General features: G+C 39.4%; 1 protein-coding gene across 3 annotated transcripts in view; it reads left to right on the forward strand.

Annotated features, from left to right (window-relative positions):
• Window positions 1-26,296, forward strand: part of SMPD3 (sphingomyelin phosphodiesterase 3) — a 115,665-nt gene that overhangs the window by 59,551 nt on the left and 29,818 nt on the right. For all 3 annotated transcript variants that reach the window (XM_057425418.1, XM_057425417.1, XM_057425419.1), the window contains one exon: window positions 23,860-25,485. In XM_057425418.1, coding sequence (XP_057281401.1) covers window positions 24,148-25,485 — 1,338 coding nt within the window. In that variant the 5' untranslated portion in view covers window positions 23,860-24,147. The remainder of the gene's footprint in view (window positions 1-23,859; window positions 25,486-26,296) is intronic.

A 26,296-nucleotide genomic window follows, 5' to 3' on the forward strand; every position in this document is an offset into this window, starting at 1 on the left:
TTCAAGTTAATTTCTAAAACCAGCATCTCTTTTTTCAGAGAAGGAAGCTGAGTGTGTTACTGTAACATTGTGCCAATCAGCACCCATTAGGTAGCATTTCAGTTTATTTTAATAGGAGGAGATTTTCAGAGCCATAAAGGGGGTATTTGTTGTTTAGTTCAAAAGAGTGAGATTCTTATTTTTGTCCGAGTGTCTTTTGAAAGACACAGAATTTTTCCATATTTTTGAGAAAATGAGCAGGTGAATGTATTGAAGTTTCTTAATCCACAGGGACACATACTACATTGAATTAATCTCCAGAAGAGATATATGCATGAGGAAATTTCCTCTTCCCTGCTCTTTTTCCCTTGGGATCTCTATAGACAGTAGAGAGAGAGACTCTGGCAGAGTATTAGGTATTTTTCATTCTTCACGTATTATCTGTGATTACTTTTAGTTATTTCTATTGTTTTTAGGGAAATTTTATATCATAAAGTAAAAATACTTTGCCCTTGTCTGAATGAAAGAAATAATGTAATACTGTGGAGGAGGATGGACTGGCAGTATTGAACATGCACATATGCATGACAATAAATCCAGCAGTTCTTTCCTACAGCTCTTACATGAGTGGTCATAAAACAGCTGAACAGTTCTGCTAGTCTATATTAATATATACAAATACAAACATGACAGTCCATGCACACCTAACACACGCATCAGTCCATGCAGATGCAGTCTTGGGTGTGGGAAGTAAGTCATGAGCATGGTTAGCATGGTACAAAGTTCCCCTCTTGAAGACAAGTTTTCCAATGCTCCTAATTGTTTCTTGACATGTCTCCCAGCTCCTGCCTTTTGGCTTCATTACTGCAAAGTTGCCAAGCATCATAATCTGTTCCTGTGAAACACATAACACAGTTAGGACTGGTTGGACGAATTCTGTCTTTGGATCTGTACAATTCCCACTTGCTCAGACTTAAGCTGCTAGCAGAAATGCAAAGATAAAAGTTGGCCTGACAGAGTAAAACATCTAAGACTAAAAATGTGACTGTTGGTCTGCTGATGGGTGCAACTGTGTATTCACACTGAGGGTACTTGATCTGTTGAGGTGTTAGGAGCAGATTGTGCTTGAGTAATAGAAGATCTAAAACTCAGGTTAGGTCGTTTATCATAACTGTATTATTAAAGTGCACGTGCCTTATGGATTTTAAGTAATTTCTTGCTGTGTGTACAGATTATTCAGCTCACTTTGTATCTTGAAAGGATTGTAATTCTTGCTGTCAGATGATTTTGAGTGATAACTAGAGAAGTTAATTGATCTTGGAAAAAGCATATGCATTAGAATGATTTTTAAAAAAACAAGCTATTTATTATTAAGAGCTGGCAATTGTCACCTTCTCCTTTAGCTCTTATTTAGATATAGCTCAGATAAAGCTTTATTCATTCGGAATTTTGCCTAGCAGAGATTGTAAGGTTTGTTTCCAAGTGTCACATTTAATTTATATAGTTCCCCTACTTATTTAATTTACAATAGTAACACAAATTAATTAAAGTCTTATTTAAAATGTCATTTAAAAATATGGTAATATACAGTTAGAGCAGGCAGTAAAATAGAAAGTTATTAAATAAATTTGTAGATGCAAACAAAAATTTCAATTAAAATATTTTTGGTTGCCTCATGCTTCCATAAAGTCAGCACACAGTACAGGAAGTACAGAACACTAGATAATAAATTTCAGAAGGTTAAAACAGGTGGTAATTAAAAAAATAAAGCAGAATAAATAACAATTATCCCCAAACCTCTGTGTACTTCTCTAGTGAATGTGGAGCCCTTCTTTTCCTTCCTTATGCAGAACATTTCTGTCAAGGTCTGTTCTTTCCCAACCCTTGCAAAGAAATACACCACCACAGAAATAGAAGCAGATACTGCTTCATCTCTCATACATTGTGTAATCTCTATGCTGGTAGGGTTTTTTTGCGTGTTACTATCTACATCTGTTCTAAAAACTGTACTGTTGGGGGAAATAGTTTTCTTAGCATTTCCAGTGCAAGTATGTAAAACAACCAATCTGACAAACCATGCACACTGCTGAGCACTTTAAAATTGCTCAACAGCATTTAGCACAGAATAATATTGTATCAGCTTTGTTCTTGAGAAAGATGGGCAGTGAGTGCTACTGAAGCAAGCAGTATTATTTGTTGGAGGCTTCTTGCATTTTTTAAATGAAAATAATATTGCTTGCTCTTTATTGTGTTTTATTGTTTCACACTGCTTTGTTGTTTGCATTCAAAGGGTTACCTCTTTCTAAGTTCTCTCTTCAGGAGACAGGGAAGGAGTAGCTTTAAGTAATCCCTTTGACAACATTTAGTGGTCTGTGCTGACTGCCAACAGAGCTTTTTATTTCCAGTATCTTGGGGTGTGATACCAGACATAAATTGAGGAATTTCAGCAGACTTAGATTGAACAAACCTTTCCTGGTTAAAAATAAAATCCCCAGAAATTACTGAGAGACACACTCCAGAACCCTTTTCCTTAGAAGATTCCCTTTTCCTTAGCAAGGATAAGCTGGCCCTAACACTTATGTTTTCCCTCAGTAAGATACAGGAAGAATTTGGAAGCTTTTTTTTTCCCCTTTAAATATTTATTTATTTATGTTTATTTTCTTCTTTTTCCTATATTCCCATGTGCAATTAAGACAGTGTTCATTTTGAAAAAGGCATATGTACATGATGGTCTGGGCTCTTCTTGTAGCTGAAATGCTAGGTGGTTGTCTGCTGAGAATGTGGTGAATGTAAGGGTTCAGTTTCCTGGGAGGTTATGACTCAAAGAATGATGCAATTCTACCTCAAGGGTCTGATCTGTCTGGGAATGCGTTTCTGAGTAGCCCTCAAAGATGACTGTAGCTGTTGGGTAGCAGCAGGTAAGCTGTCTGGATAAACCTGTTGTTTCCCTTAGTCTTTAGATCTTCAAACTCATGTTCTTTGATCTGTTCGCAATGACAGTTTGTTGGAGGACTCCAGTATGCATGTTTACAGTGAATAATATTTTAATACTCTGAATGCTTCCAAATAGAACTTTGGGTTGTATGTATTTGCTTGTTTTGTCATAAAATTATTTTGGTGGGTGGCAAAACAATGTAAAATTGAGAACAGCATACAATTTTAATGTTAAATAGTTATGGCTACTGTGGGCTACTTTTGATATGGGCTTTCTCTGTGAACCAAGCATAGCGTCTGTCTTTCATGTAGTCTACATTTGTACTGAGGTGATGATTCTGAAGTTGGAATCAATAAGCTGAGAGAATTAGTCATTATATCAGTATTGTGTCCTTTCCCAGGGAATTCAATCAGTGACACCATACACAATTAATTTGAACAAATCTAAGCAGGTTACAGTAGGATCAGGAGCAAGCATATATTCATAACAATCAGGCAACGCCTATATTAACTGCTTTGATTAAAATCAGAATTTGAATTAAAATTCAAGTGAGGCCCATTTGCGTTTAACTATTTTTTTTTAAAATAATCAACTGCTGAAGTACATATTGAGGCATTTCATTAACCTTTAAAAGAATGCCTGTAAGTGTTCCTTGGCTGAGATGTTAATATGCCAGTCATGCTGATGACCTGTTCACAAAAGCTGAATTACCAACTGCATTTGCACTGATCTGCAGATGAAGAGTGCTATTTCAGAACTGAGTGTTGTTCTCAAACCATAACTGTATATACCTCTTTGAATGATAATACAACAAACATATTGATGAAAATATGTCAGGTTTTATTGTGATGAGTATGAAACACAGCTTTTTAGATATCTGATGAGAAATCTTATACAATGAATAATAATTCATCCAAGGTAGACAGTTATGGCACTCCTGAAGGCTTATGGCATGAGACACAGGGCAAGAAAGCAAGTGGGAAAGCTGCTTGACTAGCATTGCACAGCTGGTTGTTGCCCAAAAGAATAGAATTGTCTACTCTAAAAGGGTAGCCTGTCTTCTGATAAGGCGACTGGCTGCAGGCTCACTAGCTGACACTGGTCTCCTGATCAGCGAGGTGCCTCCCTAACAAGCTGTGCATAAGTTCAAGGTTTAGCATAGCACAGATCTCAAGCAGGTTGTCAGCTTGGACTGGGAAATTGGACAGTAAATGAGGAGGTGCACAGTGAGGTCCAAGAGCTCGCCTGAGGACAGGTGACAGATGCAGGAGCAGGAATGTGCTTTGCTTTGTGTTTCTGCCCTAGCTCCTGCTGCTGCATCCCCCTGTCTCAGCTGCTGATGTTGTGCAGTGACAAGAAGGCAAAGGTGAGGCAGCCTATTAATTGGGACCATGGATGGTAGAGAGATACTGGAAACAGTGAGGCATGAAGTTTGTGAATAAGTACTATCTTAGTTGCCATTACCTGGTCATTACTCTGGTCATTAAGTTTATCCTCCTGGTGCGGTGAATAAGTAATACAAGTTATTTAGAATTATAGTGTTAGGCTGCTATGGAGGTCACCCTTTAGTCCTGGCCTGACTGTTCAGTTAGTTTTTAATTCCATTATTACCACTGTCTCTTTGAGATGAAACCTAGTGACAAGATACTCATCTCTGATTGTCTTGAAAGGTAGGGTTTTAAATCTAGAACTCTGTAAAAGTGCTAACTTGAAAGCAGTTATATGCTATATACAAATAAGGAGAAACTAGATATATCAACAGTACTTAAAATATCTGCATGCATTGAAAGAAACCTGTGAAAGAGAGAATGGTTAGCCAGAGGAATAAATAAGGCATGTTGTAAGATTCAGGTTTCCTACTGTGTAAATGGCACAGTCTTTTGTGTGTGATGATCATTTTTGTGTAGGTATACCTAACCTGTGCCTGTTTTGGGATTTCCTTAAGATAGTAGTAATAATAGTAATAATAATAACAACAACAATAATAATATAGGTATACTCCTCAAATGAGAAATGAGATTCAAAGGATTTCACTAAGGGGAAAAAAAGATGTGGTTATAGACCATAGGTACAAGAAATGGGGACAGTTATGTCCAATAGCTAGTAAATCACTAAAAACTAGGGCTAACAGATTTGTATCATAAAGCAAAACAGAAAGATAAGTCATACATCCTGCATTGTGATCACTGTGAGTATTTGATGGGAGCATTGCCTAGATTACCCATTTACAAATATGAGATTTCTTTTTTTTTCCATTGAATTAAAGCATAAACTCTCTCCTAGCTTCACCATGTGAAACTGAAATTACAATAGTTAAACCTCATCAGTTTTCAGCTGCCTCATATGAAGCACAGTATCAAATAAACCTCCTCAGCTGTTCCTCAGCCTCTCTGTGGTTGCTAGAGTTACAGCTGATGACTGCTACTCTGTTGTGCTTCCTGGGAAGTCTCAAGTGTGTTGCTTCAGACAGCAATCAGCTCTTTTATAGGTAACTGGAGAGTTCAGACTGAAGGTATCCCGAATACAAACGTGTTTTGTTTTTAAGAATCAGTGTGTATGCTGATGACAGTGATAATTTGGTATGTGAGGGCCTCGCAGTGTCTGGGAAACATGCTGCAGTCTGTAGTTTGTGAATCAGATTGTAAGGGGTTACAATTTTTACATACAGCAACAACTACTTAATGGTAATAAAGTTCTGTTTTGATTCTTCTGCTGATGGTATTTTAACATGAAGCACTGTGTATTTTGTAAAAACAAGCAAAGATGTAATAAGAGGAGAACTAACTGAAAGCTCTCGTCTTTTTACATGATGACTGAATTGAAGAAGTTAGTCCACTGAAGTACCAAGTACCAGGCAACCAAGATACCAGTACATACTTGGTAACCAGAGTATGTATGGTTTGTTGGTTATTCTGATTAACCCAGAGATGATTCTATTTCAGTGGGAAAAAAAAAAAAAAAAAGCTTGCCTTATGGCAATTATTTAAAGCATTCAGACACTGAAATCTTATGCTTAAACAGCAAGCTGACACAACGTGATCAGTGGCATTCTAATTTTTCACAATTTAAAATGTGCCATGATCACATTAAATTCCCAGTATAGCCAGAGGTTTGTATCAATTGCTGTGTTGTAGTAACTACTGTAGTAATCACAAGTGGTTCTTTGAGCCAAATGTATGCATGCAGAAGTCGTTTGTTTTCAAATGTCCCATTTTCAGTCAGGAGTACATCCAGAATGGTCTTCAGATCAGTATACTTCAAAATCTACCACTGAGATGTGTTGGCGTCAGAAAGGATCTGTGTGAATGATTGATGCAGTGATGGGGCTTAAGAGTCATTCCACACAGTGGAATGTAATCACTAAATTAATTTATGAAGCCTTCCATACACTTTCTTGAGTGTAATTTCTTATTTCCATTTGTGGTACTGTATACTAAAGCCTAGAGTTTTATAGATGAGTCTTTAATATGAATCATGCCTATCCATTTAGACTTCAAAAACCCAATGGAGTAAGGATTCAGTAATTTACCTTGATGCCTCCTTATGTTTGGACTTGCAGGTGATATGTACAAGCTGTCTTAGTTCTGTTTGACTTCTCTACATGTTACTCTGACAGCCTTTCTAATGTTATTGTTTACATACTTTTTTTTTTTTTTAATTTTTTTAAATGCAATCAATTTAAGGAAGAAAAGGTCAGTAATAGGAGATCTTCCCTGGAGGATATTGTGGCATCTGACACTGTATCTGGGTGGCAGAAGCTGGCATTCAGCTGCTGTGGTATTAATGTAATTTTGAGGTGGCATCACCTTTTATGTGCAGTGATAAAAGGGACAGTGAGCATTTTGCATTCAGTCTTATTCAAGTCCTTTACTCCAACATTTATTTAAAATATACCAATGGTACTGCTATTACTCTATGTTTTCAAACATACTATTTCCGGCATATTCCAAGATTACAAGAGAAAGTCTTGTTTGGGGACCCAGTGGGAGGTTGTTTAGGAAGTACATGTGTGGGTAGAAGGTCAGAAATAAAAGATTTTTAATTAGTTTTACAATTATTTATGGAGGCTCCCTCTCAGAAAGTCCATAACATTTCTGTTATTTCAACTGCCCAAATACACCCCTGAGTGCAACACAGCAGAGAAATATTTTGAGTTGAACTCTTTCCTTTATCAGCATTTGTGTTTTTAGAGTAATGCAAAGTTTGAGGTTCCTGATCTTTTTTCCTCTACCAAGTCAAGTTTAGCTGCAAAGTACTTTTTTTCACATGGCTGTTGCCACAAGTAGATGATGTTTCGTCTGAGACTGACACTGATCTAGCTGTCGAGTTCGTGTTTAGAATGGCATGCTTGAAAAGACACAGCCATGGCCTGAAAAAGGTTTAGTCCTGCCTGAATTACTTATTGCAAATCAGCTGTGTAGATTTGTGGGTATAAGCTATTGTAGGTGGCCTCGGAAATGAACTTTGAAAAGTGGGTCCTAACTTAAAACCAATTTTTCCTAATTTCCAGGGCACACTTGTTATATAAATGTAACATGTAGGTACGTGTTTTATAACTATAGGAAGTAGCTGGTGTGTTTAAGTAGCCTACCAGAGGCCCAAGACAGGAAACAAGCCAATACACGTTTGCCTGTAGAGATCAGTGTTGATTGCAAAAGCAGTTGTTTGCTCAAAAATGGTTTGTCAGAGTTCTTGCAATTGAAAAGAGGGATGAAAGTGGTAAAACAAGGCAGCTATTTGGTTTCTGAGGAATAGTCACAACCATAGAATTAGAGCTCGTTTGTTGTTGTTCTGATTTGTTTGTTTTCAGATAACATTGCAGCACAGAAAATCCTGGGATGTAGAAGAAGTATGATCAGTAAATCTGCATTTAAGTAACAGTTGACTTCAAAGACTGCCTTTCATACTGGAGAAGTATTTTTGGAACATAAATGGATTTGCTTTGAATTTGCTTAGTTTGTATTCATACCTCCCTTCTGTCAGGTCCTTGTAATTTCATTGATAATATGTATCAGCTGTGTATTTAAAAACAGTGTAATGATGACATAATTAATATGCCAAACAGCATGTGAAGGAACCTTGGCAGGTTTGTGGTTTACCAACATAGTTTTACAAGATTAGGCTGGAGCTCTCAAACCAACCTACATGAGTTGTTTACTTAAACTCTCATAATGCTGAAAATCAAGCTGTGTTATCAGCTAAGCAAGCAGCAAAGTCTTACTGTCTTCACCGCGCACCAGTTGGGCCTCTTTGCCTTAGTGGATCCAGCCGTAATTCTCCATTAGTTTCAGAATATTAACTGCAGAGAGTGATTTTGATCTCGGCTACAAAATTATTTTTTTAAATGCATAATAAGGTCTGAGATACAAAGGAAAAAATATTCATTAGGAAAACTGGAACATGGAACAAAAAAAAAAACAGAACACAAAATTTTATATGATTACAAGAGGTTTTTATCTTTGGGAGGATGAAATGGCTTTTTCTTGCATGTGCTGGTCTTGTGATCTTTTACCCAGTAGTATTTCCCATCAAAACAGATCAATAATCCTCTTAAGCAGAATGAATAGTGTAACCAGCTGGTGGTACCTGCTTTCAGCATCCTCTGGGACTTCAGTGGTCTCAGCACAGGCGCTGGCCAACTTGAAAACAACATTTAGTACAAAATGCATCAGCAGTATTTAGGAACTTCGTGGTTGTTTTGGCTGTAGAGCTGAAGAGTGAATGAATGTGGCTTGTAAATAGCCTCTCTTCCCCAGGAAAAGGTCACCCATTTCAGAGTAACTGTGTAGCTTATGGATTATCCTTGTCCCTGGGTATCTCTGTGATAGTAGTCTCCTACTTGGAGCTAAGGCAGTTATTTCTCTTGATCATATTACAGACAGTTGTCTTTCTGGTGTGGAAAGTGTTATGCTAAACTGCATAGACATAAGTGTGGTTTTGATACCTGTATCCAAGACACACTGGAATTCGAAGTTCTGCTTTGTTTGCTGTACTGTATAGCTGTATGTCAATACACAAGGTTTCTGGTCTCTTGATTTATCAGCTGAATACATGTAAATGTTCAGAATTCAGAATAAAAATTAATGTTCTCTCTGTGAATTCCCTTCACTAGAGGTAATCCAGAGGCTTTATTTCTTAAGTTTTGCTGGTGAGCTTACTGCACATAGCAATAATTATCTGAGATAAAAATCTACTGTACTTTGACTCCCGTTGATAGTAAAGCTCATTACACCCCCATTATAATTATTACCCTTCTTATATATACCTCGTTAAACACTTCAAAAGCAGGCATCCGGGGGATGATGTCTTAAGAACCTATTTAAGTGATTAGGATGAATTATGTAAGATACTAACAGTATGTTCCCTCTGCATCACTTCAAATCTCACAAAATTTGGGGTGCATAATAATGAGAATGATATAAATAATGTGATTTGGTCTAACAGTTCTCTGATTCCTTTCCAGCGTGCACTGCTCCACTGATGCAAATCTACCTCTGTGAGTAGTTCTGTTAAAGGCAATTCAAGAGTACAAGCTGTGGGCAACAAGCAGATGGGATCTCTACCTGCAATACTCTAGTAAATGGATGTCCTGTGAAGTGTAGCATAGGCAAGGGGCAGTTAGGAGAGGTAGAAATGCAACTAATAGCTAATAAAAATAACTTAAACCAACAAAGCAACAGACAGACGTTTGCTGTGTCATCACTGAAGTTGTCTCATTCATAAACACTGACATATTTGTATGTGGCAACCTTAGGTATGTAGTGGTGAAAACTCAATGCCAAGGAGATTAAAAGTATCAGAGACATAGCATTCCATGACTTTACCCCTTGTTCTTTGACAACTGTCCTGTTACATGCAGGAGAGAATGCAAACTTACGTTAGCAATGAATTTTATTTCAGTGCTGAAGAGATTCGCTTCCAAGATCACAAATCTTCAACATACAGAGGCCTGCTTTTCTAGTAAAGACAATTGAATTTTTTAGGAATGTATTTCTGCTCTACAAAATGACTCTTAAAAATTGAATACTGTAGTGAATCACAGTGCAAAGTAAGACAAGACTATGTGGGTTTGAACGATGCAGCAAGTCTTTCCAGCTTTAGGCTTTGCTGTTAACAATTCTGCTGTGTGGAATGCTGTGCTTCTTAGCACTTTCATAACCCGAATAATTTATACATAATTGTACATGTCTGAGAATGCTCTTTGACAATAATGGACTGCAAAGTCTAAGGAATGGAACAAACTTGACAAATACATTGATGCAGGTCTTGTAAAAGCAAAATCTTGCTTAACTTGCCCTGTAGAACTGGCTATGTAAATGCAATTAAATCCAATATTTTTGAAGCTAAAATAAATTGCTTGCACTGTGAATATGCATCTGAGATCTGGTGGAAATGAAAAAAACAGCAGTGCAGCATTTTGTTTCTCTGACCACATTTTGACCAAATTTTAGTGCACTCCTTCTTCTTTTTTTTTTTTTTTTTTCCTGTGTGATAGCAGTACTGACTTGCAGTATCTAATTGCTAAACAGTTAGAGCAGTAAAGCTTACGGGCCTGAGTAAAAGGCAGCAATGAGAGTGTAGGATGCTTGCTTTGTCTCCAAAATGTGATATTGAGATTAAGTTGTCTATATTAGACAGGGGTTTGGAGTCAACTCTTCTGGTTCTCTGAAATTTTATTATTTGGATTGAGATCTTATTCAGACTTGACTGTCATTCTGGTATATGGGAAATGTTATGCATGAAGTATCATGATCAAGATCTAACCTGGAAATGCCATGCCACACAGCTTCTAGTTATTTATTAAGTAATAGCTGTTTCAATTAAACATTTTGCTTTCAGTCACAATAAGAAAAATGTTAATAGTTTGATTCAGTAGAAATTTTTAAAAGCATATTAAATATTTAAACAAATTTATTTCTGCTGATGGCTGAGAGAGGCATCATCTGCTGGTGATCACATGGGAACACTGCAGGGATTCCTTTTAAATATGTAAATAAACTACTCTGTCCCTCCTGCTCCTTCTGGGTCTAAAACACCTGCTGATTTCATTGTAGTTGCAAGAGTAAGTAAAAAATGGGGGTCAGGGATGTGAAATAAATATCTGTAGATTGTTCTGATATTTACAAATGCATGTAATAACAGAAAAAACAAGCGGATACTGTATTTTTAAGGAAAATAAAAGTCCACAGAATAGTAAGGTGAGCTTTATATGTACATATGCATAGGGTAGCTGCTCATTTTCACTTCTAGATTGGTTTTTGCCTTTTAAATTCTTCACAGGTTCTTTTCTGGTTTATGGTGCTCTCTGATGTAGTGGCACAAGTATTAGAATGTTCTGTATTTAGCATAGTTTCTTTCTTTTCTAAAAGTGGACCACTTTCAGTAGCACGGCCACAATTTTGATATTTCAGGGTGTTTTACAGATTAAACATAATTTTGTCCAGACTACAAAATGAGATTTCTCTTTATTCTTGTTTAAAGATACAAAATCTTTTGAATCGGTAATAAAGATTCCCCTCTTTCTACCTCGCCCCGACCCCAGATTTTGTATTCACTTTGTTCTACCAGTTCCACCCCCTGAACTCATGCGCAAAACCATAGTGATGTATGTGGAATACGAATCTCTAAAACATGGGACCTGAAGAGCTGGATGCACTCAAACGTGAGACAGATTCTGTTCTGCCAGCGGAAAATTGGGAGATCCTTGGGCAATTTAGTGGAGAGTGCTAGAAACCTGGCTCTTAAGAGGGCTGTGTTAGCATACTTCAAAGGATGCTTTGGGACTGAATGTTGCTTCCTGTCCTGTTCCAGGAAGGTGTCCAGAACATCCGGAGCATGTTTCACATTTTGTCAGGATGGGTGGGAAGGGGAACAGGAAGGACCAGCGCTTTTTGCATACCCTAATGCTTAATAAACAGATTTTTGAAAATGCTGCAGGGTGTCTACAAACATGCAGAAGCAGAGTCATGCAGTTAGTACAGTAAGTAAATAGGTAGTAAGCAGATCCTTGGCATGGGTCTTATTAGGTATAATGTATTGTTCTTCCAGAGGTACACAGTAGAACAAAAAGGAGCATATTACTCCAAACAGTAAAGAGTTTCATAGTTACAACATGGAATGAGGCTTCCTAGAATAAACCTGCACAAAATCTTTTCTCTGCTTCCTTAGGAGTGGTTTTGAGACAAATCACCAAACATTTTATAGGTTTAAATACTTAATTTGTGAGTATTTGAGAGATAAGTAGCTTTTTAATATCTGAGCAGAATTCAACCATGCTTTATATAAAGGTGGAAACAAATGTTTTCTTAGAGCACAAAGTGATTGGATAGTATGTTTAAAAAAACCATGCATTCCTAACTTTGTCTTACTCTGCAAGAAGAAATGCAAATATAAGAGGATTGGTGTGCTTCAGTCTACCAGTTCATTACAGTGAAATGGATTTACAAATAAATAAACAGTTTTTTGCTTGAATCTGTTACCACATTGGCAAAGTTGAAAGTGAGTGCTCTGGGTTGGCTGGTTGTTTGTTTTTTTTTTTGTTTGTTTGTTTTTTTTCCCACCCCAGAATTTTAATAGATGCGTATTTATCTGTTTGAAAACTGTGTGACAAAAATACCCAGCCAATCTCAGAGCAATTTAACCTTAAAAACATCTTGATTTTGAATTCTTGCATGTTTTTCAGAGAGGCTGATATGGCAACATGTTTTCAGGAATATTATTTACATATTGAGTTTTGAGGAATGCTGATTCTTTTTTGACTATCCACCATACAATTTCCTCTCTGTGGATCCTGAGGAAATACACCTTTGTCAGCAGGGCAGAAACTTGTGAGTTAGGGAGTGAGCTTTCAGGGTTTCCATGAAAACTTAAGTTACAAAGGCTTTAGTTTTTCAATTTTCCATATGCAGAACATGAATAAATGTATTTTAATTTTCTTTATAGAGGTAGCTGTGTATTAATTCAGTTGTGTTGTGTTTTAGTTTTCTTTATTTTGAGAACTATAGGTGAGCTTTCTTTTTTACAGAAAAACAGGTATTTATTGTTTTGGATTTACTGTAGGCTAAGAGAACTTTTCCTTGCCAGCTCTTCAGAACCACTTCGGAAGTATAAAAAAATACCTGCTCTGGGGGAAATTGATTAACTTTGTAATTCTATGAAGCCATACTGAACTAACCAGAAGCCTGAAGGCTTAAAGTGCTGCTTGAGAAAGTACAGCTTTTAATTTTACAGGGAGCCTGTGTCCCCTGATGATTTATGGCCTAGGCATAGTTGCAGTCAGGCCTTGTGAGGTTTCACGTGGTGAAAGGTGAGTAGGAAAAATTTTATCTCCAATTCTGTCTTGGGCACCAAAAGCTGATGTTGTTCCATCTCACTAATATTTGTTAAACAAACTATCTACAAAGATCAGATTTATTTAGCCATTATTCAGTTACTCCAGCTACTGTAAAATAGGAGGCTAAAGCCCACTAAAAGGTGATTTTGTAAATAGAGCCCATTCCATTTCTATTGTATAAACAGAGCTCAGTGTCACAGATTCATAAATTTGTGTGCTGCAGTTGTCTCACTTCTGAAGTACACCAAAGAAGGTCTCAAAATAGAGAGTGTTTAGCTTTCCAGGTACTGAGTGAGATCACCAAGTGGTCAGATGATTTTTTTTATTTTTTGTTTGTTTATATCTTGCCTGCTAGCAAAGCTTTTTCTGAAAACTTAAAGCTGTATGAAGTATATGCTGTTATTTTCAGCCACTAGAGGATATGCTGTTAGTTCCATTTCTTACCATTCCTAAGGCATTAATATGAATTAATAATTTGGCAATATGTGATTGTGTCTCGAAGTTCCCATATGGTATGTATATGCCTAGTCAGCTTATGTTTGCAGCCTGGTATCCGTGCACTGGCAACATGGTTGCAAACAACAGAATGCACAAAGTTTTGGAGGTGTATTTTAGGATTTGGAGTTGGATTGGTTGAGTTTCTGGGTTTGGTTTGGGCCTTCTGGGAGCCATTAGCAGAGTTGGTGTGTAGCTCTGTATAGGCTGGTTGTTTTCTACAGTATTGAATTCATCTTCAATTTTCCATCCATTTGAAAGAAAAAAGGGACAAAACTGTCACACTTTGTGGTTTTCAATTAGTTATAATGTGTTAGATATATTTTTAATATGTGTTTCCTTACATTAACATAACTGGATTTATGTTTTAAATTTAAAATTTAATCTTATTTAATTTAGGTAGCAGAAGGTGTATGGGTATGGGTTTTGGCCTAGGAATATGATCTGGGATTACCAAATTGATATGCTTCTGGAAATGAGAGTCTGTTGCCATGCCAGACTTAATTATAAAGCACAGAACAAGTTTTACAATCTCACCATAAGCAAATTTTCAGCTCTGCGATAGAAAAACTCCCATTTAGGTTGAGGAAGTACATGGGATACCATCCCAGCTTGAAGCTTAGCTTGTCTGCTAAGATGGAGGAGTGGACTAAGAAGGAGACCAGCTACAGCCAATCTGTCGTCACAAAAGCCCTATTACTACCTCCCATTCTCTGTGGGCAGGCTGTCACAGAGAGACAGAGCTACTTTTGTCACTGTGGATCCTATTTCACCATCACAACTCTGCACTTTACTAAATATGCCCCAGGCTTGAGCTTATGGGTTTGTCTTTGGTTTTGGGTTTTTTCCCCTGTAGACATGTACTTAACTGCTGACATCAGTGGTATTCAGTGAGACTTGTAAGCTCACACTTATTAAAATATTTTTTACAGGTTAGTTCAGTTAAGCTAAACATCTTGTTTATTATGGCTTCCTGCCTGATAACAGCCTATGGACATAAGAGACCTGCTGCAGAGTCACCAGGCAATGTTTTATTGCGTTTTTTAGAAAGACGGAGGAAGGTCTAGGGAGAAACTGGTAAATGAACATGTCAATGGCAAGTGTGCAAAAACACTTTCCTCCTTCCCTTCTCCTTCTAACATCCTTAGATGAATGGATACTGCTTTTTTTCAACACTGTCAGTAATACACTGAACTCAACTTCTCCTATCATAGTGGATCCATATTTTTACTAAGTTTTTCTAGTATTTTCATAAGCTTTAAATTGTTATTGACTAAAGTGAAAGTTAAGGTGAGCCAGTAAACGTTGCTTAAAAATCTTTTACCCTACATCTTGGAATGCTTCATGGACTGAGTCCTGTACAGGATGACAGGATTTCAGTTAAACATCCAGCTATGAAGTGATCACAAGGGAACATGGACGTGTCTCCATTAGAGCCACTGGCACCCTGCATCTCTGTAATTACAGTCAATCAAGCATGGAAAACAGTTCACATGTATTTTGGAGTATTTTGTTTTCCAGAAAGTAGGTAACTGTTCAATTGGCCTATACTTAAAAGCATGAATAATAATAATCAAGGGAAAGAGACTGAATGAAGAAAGGAAGAATGTGTGAAGTGTGTGTGGGAGCAAAACCAGATGAGACTGTGGAGGAAAGCAGAGATTAAATTGTGGTTTGTATAATAAGCAAGGAAGAAAGCTTGAGTGAGAATTTTCAGTTCCTTCAGATCTTTACCTGTTCTCAGTTTCAAACGCGACTTTTTGCTGGTTTGCGTGGTGCATGGTAGCATTCTTGTAAGCTGTACTTCTCTGCAATTGCAATGGCAATAATGAAATAGAGCTAACAGAAAGTCCATGCAGTCTAAATAAACTGCTTTTCTAGAATCCAGGTTTAGATATGTACTGCTATGACTTTTACTGAAGAGCAAGCGATCGTCAGGATTCAAGAAAAACTAGTTTTAATAGATACATGTGAATTATTATGTGAAGTTACCCATAAAGTAACTTTCCAAATCAGTCAGTCACTTCAGCAGTTTTATTCTATTCTTAAAAAATAACTGCAGTGATTTACATGTATTTTTAAAATCTGTTGAGATATTAGCAAATTTGAAGAAATTTGAGTTGCTTGATTTTGAAAATGTATTTGAGTTTTCTAAGAAAAGGGAAGTTAATACTTTTCTGACCATTTCTAGACTGTCCATGTAACCTTAATATTGTGAAATGTGTTGTTTTTTCTTTCGTTCCTCCATCACTTATTGACTTGTATTGTCCTTTATTTAGTTCAAAAGCTACGTTGGAGCTAGGAACATCAGTTTTGAGCTATGATGTCTCTAGCGTACTTCTGGGCATAATTCTAATCATAAAAATCTTTGAAACCTTTCCTGATGTCTTTGCTATCACTAAAGTTGAGCTGTTCTATGATGGCATAATAATAAAAGAAAAGTAAGGCTTTTTTTTTTTTATAGTCTTTAAACACTTAGGAAATTGATGGTGACATAGACAGTGGGATTGCATGCACCCTCAGCAAGTCTGCCAATAACACCAAGCTGTGTGGTGTCCCCTCAGCTAGAGGGAAGGAATGCCATCCACAGGGACCTTTACATGTTTGTGAGGTGGGCTGATGTCAACCTTACGAAGTTTAACCATGCCAAGTGCAAGGTCTTACACCTGGGTGGGAGCAGTCCCAGGCACAGCTACAGGTTGGGCAAAGAAGAGATTCAGAGCAGCCCTGCAGAGAAGGACTTGGGTGTGCTGGTTAATGAGAAAGTTAACATGAGCTGGCAGTGTGCGCTTGCAGCCCAGAAAGCCAACTCTATCCTGGGCTGCATCAAAAGGAGCATGACCAGCAGGTCGAAGGAGGTGATCCTGCCCCTCTGCTCTTGTGAGACCTCACTTGGAGTATTGTGTGCAGTTCTGGTGTCCTCAACATAAAAAGGACATGGAGCTGTTGGAACAAGTCCAGAGGAGGCCACGAGGATGATCAGGGGACTGGAGCACCTCCCATATGAAGACAGGCTGAGAAAGTTGGGGTTGTTCAGCCTGGAGAAGAGAAGGCTGCGTGGAGACCTCATAGCAGCTTTCCAGTATTTGATGGGGGCCTACAAGGATGCTGGAGAGGTACTCTTCACTAGGGACTGTAGTGATAGGACAAGGGGTTAAAACTTAAACAGGGGAAGTTTAGATTGGCTATAAGGAAGAAGTTCTTTACTGTAAGGGTGGTGAGGCACTGGAACAGGTTGCCCAGGGAAGTTGTGAATACTCCATCCCTGACAGTGTTTAAGGCCAGGTTAGACAGAGCCTTGGGTGACATGGTTTAGTGTGAGGTGTCCCTGCCCATGGCAGGGGGGTTGGAACTAGATGATCTTAAGCTCCTTTCCAACCCCAACTATTCTATGATTCTGTGATTCCAAAATAATAAAACCAACTAAACCCTACTGCAGTTTACGTGTTTGTAGCATACAAAAATATCTTGTTTCATTGCAATATCTTAAATTCTCCCTTAATCTCTCAAAACCCTATGAATAAAACATTGGATTACCAAGTAAAACCCTTCATCACAAGGAAGTAGGCACTTTAGCTTTAGCCTCCATCTAAACCATTGCATTAGAGTAGACATTACTGACGTCGTGTTTTCCAAGTTGCAGTTGACTCACGTGGTGCCTTTCCTCACTCTTTAAGATCTTGATGAGATAAAATGTGTCTCGTGACTCTCTTAGTTCTCTCTTTTTGGGTGGCTTTGAGGCACTAGCATGCATATGGGATGTAGCTAAGAGACTACAGTAGGGAGCTTAGGTCATGTTCTTGTAAATGCTGGTGAGTCCATTACAGAACTGTGGTAAATTGTGCGGTTTCCTTCATCTACAGGATTAATAACATAGGATAATATTATAGTTACGAAGAGTGTTTTTAATTAGGGCGTTGATGTGCCAATGTTTTCTGTGTGTAATATTGTCCTGGGTTCAGCAGTAGCAGTCATGTTTCTCCTCCTTGGTAGCTGGTGCAGTGCTGTGTTTTGCTTTCAGCTCAGGAACAGAGCTGATAACAAGGATGTTTTGGTTTGGCCAAGGACTTTGTGAGCCTCATGCTCTGCCAGGGGGAGGGGACGCCGGGAGGAAGCAGAGACAGGACACCTGACCCAAACTGACCAAAGAGGTATTCCATACCACAGCACGTCATGCCCTGGATGTAACTGGGAGTTAGCCGGAAGGGCTGGGAGACTGCAGGGTTGGAGGAGGTATGAGTCGGAGCTTGGTCGGGCTTGGGGGGCCGAGTTATCGGTCAGCGGGTGGTGAGGTGTTGTATTCTGTTCCCTTGTTATTTCCTTTATCATTATTATCATTGGTGGTAGCAGTAGTGATTTGTGTTATACCTTAGTTACTAAACTGTTCTTATCTCAACCCGTGGGAGTTGCATTCTTTTGATTCTCCTCTCCGTCCCTCCGAGAGCAGGGGGAGGGCAAGAAAGGGGGGGAAGTGAGTGAACGAATTACCTGACTGGGTTTAAACCACGACAGTTCTTTTTGGCGCCCAACGTGGGGCACGAAGGGTTGAGATAACGACAGATTTGACTGGATTAATAGTCACTCGTCACAGTGCTGATTTATTGGGTATCAGAGTTGTTGTTCTTCTTGATCTCACAGCTTCAGAATGTTGTAACTTACGTAGAGCCGGTATTTGCTGTGTTAGTGTTTATCAAGTGTGGGGCTTGGGCTAAGGTTCTTGTCTCACTGTGCTTTATGGCAATGGCTTGTAATACGGGTGGGCTCCAGCAGCAGGGCGGGACGGACGTGGCCGTGGACTTGTACCTGGCCGTCCGGCTGCTCTTCACCGTCCTGGCCCTCGCCCTACTGTCCATCTTCGTGAGGCTGCGGGGAGCCGAGGGGGAGCGGCCCCGGGAGCCGGCGGCAGCCGAAGCGGCTCAGGAGAGCGGCCCCGGGGACCAAGCGGCGGCGGGAGCGGGGCCGGAGGCCGCGAGGGGACGGCTGCCGGTGGAGGAGGTTGGGGCGGTCGAGGAGAGGAAGGAGACGGCTGCCGAGCAGCGGGAGAAGGCGGCGGAGGAGCCGAGCCCCGCGGAACAGCCGAGCCGCGCGGCCGAGCCGAGCCCCGCGACGGCCGAGAGCATCCCCTGGAAGCCGCCCGCCGAGCCCCAGGAGGATGCAGGAGACCACGCAGCACTTCCCAGCAAGGCAGAGGAGGAAGAGCTGGACTCAGGAAAAGAGAAGCCGGTGGTGGGAGAGCCGACAAGCACAGCAGCATCGTTTGAGAGTTCTGAAGACTCTGAATGGCCTTTGGGTATCCCTGGGACCTGCCTGCTGATTGTGATGGGGATCAGCATGTTGGCACACACACAGACTGTGTTCTACCCACAACCGTTTTGTCTGATCTCAAAAGTTAAGCAGAGTCAGGTTTGGGTCTTGTCTGGGGTTAGACGAGGATATAGGGGGACCAAGAGATTTTCCCCAAGGCTGGAGAGTCATGAGTGGCCGGGTGTGTGGGACAGTATGGGCAAGTATCTAGTCCACTGGGCCCCTCCAGTGCTTTGGAAGCGTCGCAGATGGAAGGCAGCTGTATGGAGTCCCCAGCAACAAGCTGCAGAAACTGCTTAAGGGGACAGTGAATTATTTTAAGCCTGGTGGGCCCATGGCACTTCAGGCCATCAGAGCAGAGATGCAACACAGAGATGGACTCATGATCGAGGGGTGGACTTAACAATGGACACTATTGCCCAGGTTATTCACGAGTGTGAACACTGCACACAGTCTCTCCTGCTCTGGAAGACTGTTACAAGAGGTGGAGCCTGACATGGACCAGATGGACGCAGCAGCTTTATAGGGACTGGTCCATGCACTAAGATAAGAGTGCACCGAGATAAGAGTGATGGTATATTGAAAATGTGGGATCTGAGCATGACATGAATGGTATGGAATAAGGGGTGGATAATGTCCTGGGTTCAGCAGTAGCAGTCATGTTTCTCCTCCTTGGTAGCTGGTGCAGTGCTGTGTTTTGCTTTCAGCTCAGGAACAGAGCTGATAACAAGGATGTTTTGGTTTGGCCAAGGACTTTGTGAGCCTCATGCTCTGCCAGGGGGTAGGGGAAGCCAGGAGGAAGCAGAGACAGGACACCTGACCCAAACTGACCAAAGAGGTATTCCATACCACAGCACGTCATGCCCTGGATGTAACTGGGAGTTAGCCGGAAGGGCTGGGAGACTGCAGGGTTGGAGGAGGTATGAGTCGGAGCTTGGTCGGGCTTGGGGGGCCGAGTTATCGGTCAGCGGGTGGTGAGGTGTTGTATTCTGTTCCCTTGTTATTTCCTTTATTATCATTGGTGGTAGCAGTAGTGATTTGTGTTATACCTTAGTTACTAAACTGTTCTTATCTCAACCTGTGGGAGTTGCATTCTTTTGATTCTCCTCTCCGTCCCTCTGAGAGCAGGGGGAGGACAAGAAAGGGGGGGAAGTGAGCGAACGAATTACCTGACTGGGTTTAAACCACGACAAATATGCAGAAACTTAAAGGATATGTAGCTCGTGATTCCCTCCTCTCTTTTCTCCAGCTATCATATTAAAACTTGCTGTTCTGTCCATTAGCTGTGACAATTCTATTAGAATTCATAGAATAAAGTGGATAGAATGCATCGCTGTATTCCCCACTTCAGCTGGCACATCGTCAAAAACTGTCCAGCAAATTTCTGAGTTTCAAAGGTACTATCCCTATTTAAAGCAGAGGAAGTATAGAAGTTACCAGTACAGCCTTGAACCATCATTCAGTCCTCAGTGTTTACAAAGAATTACATGCTTGCTGTATGTTGTTAAAACAGACCCCAGTTTGAACCAATTTGCTTTATGACACTTGTTGTGGTATCTTATCTTGTGAAAGGATTGCTGATTGCATTCATTTTTCTTCCTTTTTTACTAATAGAATAGCTTGTTGGATCTGCAGTGAGCATAAATTCCTATAATTTAGTATGTTCCTGTAATCTGGATAATTGCTTTTGTGAAGCTACTTTAGTTGAGCATTGTATTGTTTGCTGGACAGCAGTTTATCTTGTAATTATTGATGCTGCAGTCCATAACAGAACCAGCATGAGTTATGTTGGATTGATTATCTTTCTGTACTTTGTCACATCATCGAGCAAGCATTGACTACTATATTTACAAAACTGTCACTTGCTGTCACATTTTCCTAGGACTTGTAACACCCTGTCATCATATACTTAAGAAATACTTATCTCTAGAAGACCTAATTAGATGAATTATTACAGATCCATTATAGTTCTGCATTTTTTTCTAGTGTGTTATTTTAAAATAGTAAAAGTCAAATTGATCTTCCAGTCTACAAGTGCAGATTTCACCAGAGAGGTGGTTAGACTGAAAGCTGGAATACAGTGTTTGCAGTCTGTTCCTGCTTCACTTACCCAAACCACAGTGTTTTGTTCACCCCTAGCACTGTTGGCACCCATGAACTGTTCTGGCCCGTTGATCAATTTTGTGACTAGGCAGGGCTTTTATAATGCATTTTAAGCTCCCAACAGAACAGAATAACTTCTTTACAATTTTTTCGTTTCTAGTGATAATTACATAATTGGACAGGTTTTACGTTGTTGGTTGGGTTATTTTTTTTTTTTCTATCTGATATGTAGACGCTGAAGTCTCTTTTGAGCATTCTTACTAAAAAAATCATAAAAAGCATTTAGAAAAACAAATCTGCTAGGCTTCCCTCTATTACCAGCATCCCCAAATGCCTTTGGCAATGAGTAAATGCCAAGCATTTGTTATTTGGCACTTGACGAGTCACTCATTTCTTTAAACTCAAACATGTTGCGTAAGGTTGTGAAAGTTATGCTAAGCTAACAATTAAAAACCACAAAAAATCCACCCTCCCTTGATCCAGTCTTTCTGATTTCCATCTAAATATTAACATCAGGGCAAAAATACACAGGACCTTATATCCCATTAAAAGTATTAGGGGTGTTATCCTTACACTGGAAAGCTCGTTGCGTGTGGATGCAGTAACACAGCTTGGTGGTCAGGTTTTGTCCATCTTTTCCTGATATCAGTATATGTATGATATTGCTGTCTTGGAAGATGCTACATCAGATCTCTGAGATGCAGCTTTCCTTACATGCCCAGGACTCATGCAAGTTAAAAGCATCTTTCTGTTGGGGAGCTGCCATCCTTTCTGACGCATCTGTTTACTGACTTTCCCTCTCTCTAGTATTTGATACCAACTGTTTGGTTTTGCTTTTGAAGGTCTGCATAATCTTGTTTCCACCCAACCTGATTTTTCTTATTCTGTTTCAGAATTTCATTCCTATCCCCAGTCAGGGTTTGTTATGAGCCTCTGTCACCACCATAGTAGATTTTTCAGACTAACGCTTGCCCAGAGGTTGCTTTTCTCTTCTGGGAAGAAATATCTGTAAAACTATCTCATCCTCATTTGTTCCTGTATTAAAATTCTTCCTTGCCATGGTGCCTACCAAAAATAGATGGCTGCAAATCTGGTGTGCTGTGACTACTCTTAGTCCCGCTGATCTAGACTGAGGAGAGAATTTTCTTATTGTTAATAAGCAACAAATGGGTGTGGTAAGAAGAGAGCTGCTTAAGCGATGTATTCTGATGCCTTCCTTACTGCTTCTGACTTTTACAGTATTCAATGTGTCACAGTCTGGTATTGCATGTGTACCACATCTAGAAATATGCTGACAGTAGGAACATTAATCAGTTGCAAGTGCTGTTGGAAGAAGCAGAAGTCTTAAAGGTGAGAGAAAACTGAAAAATTCCATTTTTCTTCTGATTCTCAGGTGCATTTCTCTGTAAAACAGTATTTCTCTCCTATGCCTCATGTCACTGTTTTATTTACTGTTAGATAGAAACAGAAATGCCCTTCTGTCTCTGGGTGCTCTGCAGAATGTTTTAAGGGAATAGTAGTTTGATATGTACTTTAAGTTTGTCTTCTTGAGGGCCCCAAACTTTAATTGAACTTGTGCTAATAAATACATGCATATGTAATTTTAATCTCTCCAAGATGTCAAAACTAAAGATAGGTTTTGAAGCATGGTCCGGTGTACTTTTACTTACTTGGTGAATGGTTAATCATGGCAATTTCTAAATACGTCAGGTCATGATTTCCCAACTGTTTAAAACAACTTTTGAAAGACATCATATGTCTTCATAGGGAAGATACGAAACTGTTTTTCTGATTTGATATATTCAATTAATATTGTTTCCTTCAAAGATGAAAAATGGAATTTAAAACCAATAATGCTAATTATGATTAATTTATATTTTGCTTTAGTGTGTGTAAAAAATGTGTAATAGGAGATCATAGGGTAAGGTGACCCTGCCCATGGCAGAAGGATTGGAACCAGATGATCTTAAGGTCCTTTCCAACTCAAACCATTCTATGATTCTATGATCATATCAGGAGTTTTTGTGGGCTGTAGCTGAATGAAATTGGACTGCAGCTTGAAATAGGTAACGAGTATCAAATATTTAAATATTAATGAGAAGTAGTTTGACTTACTGTTTTCAGTAAACTGAAAAATAAAAATTTGAAACCATATTTAATCATATGAAGAGTATTTAAAGTGATTTAGATCAGCCAGTTTTGTTTAAAAGTGCAGCAACACAAATTATATTTTATAGCAAACAAATGGGTTTTGCTCTTAAACACAAGGTGCCTTCTGGCAATTCAAGCAAATTAACTTCAGTGACAGAATACAAGATATAACAGTTTTCTAGAGCAGCCTAGAGATAACTCCTAACCACCCTTTGCAAAGGTTCTGAAAACAGGTAATATAAATAAACAGAAATATTAGTGGAAATGGATTATAAAATAAACTCCAAATTATATTTCTTGATGGAAGGCCTAAAATTCATAATAGAAATGTGTTTTGTGACATCACTAGTGATGGGCATTAATGGTCAATGTACTGATTTCATTTGCAGAAATACCAGTCCTCTGTGGTTGGACTTGCCCTAGATCCCTACTCCAATCAAAACCACCAAATCAAACCAAAAATAGAGCAATATTTTAGACTATAAGGCAAGAATGATAAGAAGAAATCTTTAAAATTTCAGTAACTGTTACGTACGTTTTGTCTCTCTTGTTCTTACAGATTTCCTTTTTGCCTCCAGAGTGTTCCGTTATGGCAGCTTCCAGTGAACAATGACATCCTCTGACAAACCTAGATGCCAAAAAGCCGGATGGAAACAGTGGCCTTGTTTCATTTTTACTTCAACACAGTGAAATGGTGCTCTTAAAGTTTTGCTACTGACTCTCGCTGGAAAAAACAACAACTCCTGACTGGACCTTTTTCCCCAAAACCTCTCCCGGTGTTCTTACGGATGCTTGACCTAGTGACATCATGTAGTAGGCCCTGAAGTGTTGTCACAATTAAGTTGCAATGGTTTTATACACTTCCCCATTTCCCAACAGCTTTCTGTCAGTTCTGCATTCTTTTTCCTGGGGCCTAATTTTCCCATGTTACTGGTTAGCAGATAGACTTGTGGCCTCTTTTGTTCCAACCACCTATGAAAAACGTCAAAGAGCGGATGATCCATGCTATTTTCATGCCCTCTGCATCATTATTACCACTCCCATCTACTTGGCACTGTTAGTAGCCTCTCTTCCTTTTGCTCTGATTGGCTTTTTGTTATGGTCCCCACTCCAGTCAGTCAGAAGGCCGTATATCTACTCCAGACTAGAAGACAAGAACCATGCCAACGGAGCCACACTGCTTACTGAATGGAAGGCTGCAGGGAGCGGGAAGAGCTTCTGCTTTGGCAGTGCTAATGTTTGCCTGCTGCCAGATTCTCTGGCAAGATTTAATAATGTTTTCAATACACAGGCTAGGGCTAAAGAGATTGGCCGGAGGATCCGAAATGGGGCAAGCAGACCACAGATCAAAATATACATAGATTCTCCTACCAACACCTCCATCAGTGCAGCAAGTTTTAGCAGCTTGGTGTCCCCCCAGGGTGGAGATGGCACTAATCATACGTTTAATCCTGGCATGAAAAGGACAACATCAATGGAGTATAAAGGAGATAATTCTGGCTCAAACAATGGTGAGGATAGTAGAGAAGATAAGGGCAGAACCAGAGAGCCAAATGAGGGAGAAGAAAAGTCTTGCATTGTCCGCATAAATGGAGAGGATAATGGCCACATGTCAGATACAGACACAGATGCTGTCAATGGCCAGGCTCATGCCAGCGGCCCAGCAGAGCCCTTGCTGGAAGGTGATGCAGAGATCTCAGAAACACCTAACCACAAACAGAAGGAAGGAGATTCTGGCAGTTTAGACAGCTGCTCTGCCTCGCGAGAGTCCTTAGTTAAAGTTCGTGTTGGGGATGGTACAGTGGACCAAAGCACTGTTAACAACAAGCTCCTCTACAAAGCTTCAATCATGAAGAAGACTTCAGTGCGGAAAAAGAAACATACAGATGAGACCTTTGATCATGAGATCTCTGCTTTCTTCCCTGCCAACTTGGACTTTCTGTGTTTGCAGGAAGTGTTTGACAAAAGAGCTGCAGAGAAATTGAAAGAGCAGCTTCATCACTATTTTGAATACATTGTCTATGATGTTGGGATCTACAGTTGCCACAGCTGCTGTAGCTTTAAGTTTGTGAACAGTGGTCTACTTTTTGCCAGCCGCTATCCTGTTATGGATGCTGCCTATCACTGTTACCCCAATGGAAGAGGGACAGACTCCTTGGCTTCCAAGGGAGCCTTGTTTCTCAAGGTAAGAGCCTTTTTTAAATACTGACCCTGTTTATGGGACAAGTTATAAAGTTACGTTGTTTTCTCTCAGTCATTTCTATTAGAGTTCAAAGAGGCACTGTTCAGATCTAGATTACCTGATATAATTTATATAATAGGTTTTATGGCCTAGATGCTGTGCTGAAGTGATGGATGTGTGCATGAAATAATGAGGGACTTTTGGAGGTAGAACTTGAGTATCATTTCAATTGTCAAAATTTTGAAGTAGTTTTCATGTAATTTTAGTCTCTTTTTTTACAGAATCCTCTTTAATAAAATGCACAAATTCTAAGCCTTATAACACCAGTATTGAACAATGCGTATTATTACTGTTGGAAACCAGCTTATGCATGTTATATGTTTATGTGAAAACCAAAAGACAATTGAAAGTCCAAATGCCAATAGTCTAAAACTGAAAGAATTACAGTGAAATGTATGGCTAGTCCTCTTTCTTGGTTGTGAAAGAATTGTTAAGGAGAGATACAAAGAAGAGTAAATGAGACAAAAAATGCAACAGTCTCATAGAATACTGGCTTTCATATTTCGTGATTTTTATCACAGTTTGAAATGGGTTTCACTAACTAAAACCAGCTATTTTTTTTTTTCCCTACTGTTAGCAAAATGTATCAGGTGCTCCCACTGTATGTACTTTCTGGAGTATATGCTGATGAGTTCTCAACAAAAGCTATCAACAGCCATTCAGAATATGGATTGTTAATAAGGATCAGGGGGGGCTGTATCCACATTGTTTGTAATATGTAAAGAAGGCAAAACCTGTTGGTATTGTGGCTTGC

The sequence above is a fragment of the Pezoporus wallicus genome, unplaced genomic scaffold, assembly GCF_028554395.1.
Source record: "Pezoporus wallicus isolate ANWC-B61680 ecotype Strahan unplaced genomic scaffold, APGP_CSIRO_Pwel_v1 contig_8693, whole genome shotgun sequence".
Classification (NCBI taxonomy): Eukaryota; Metazoa; Chordata; class Aves; order Psittaciformes; family Psittacidae; genus Pezoporus; species Pezoporus wallicus.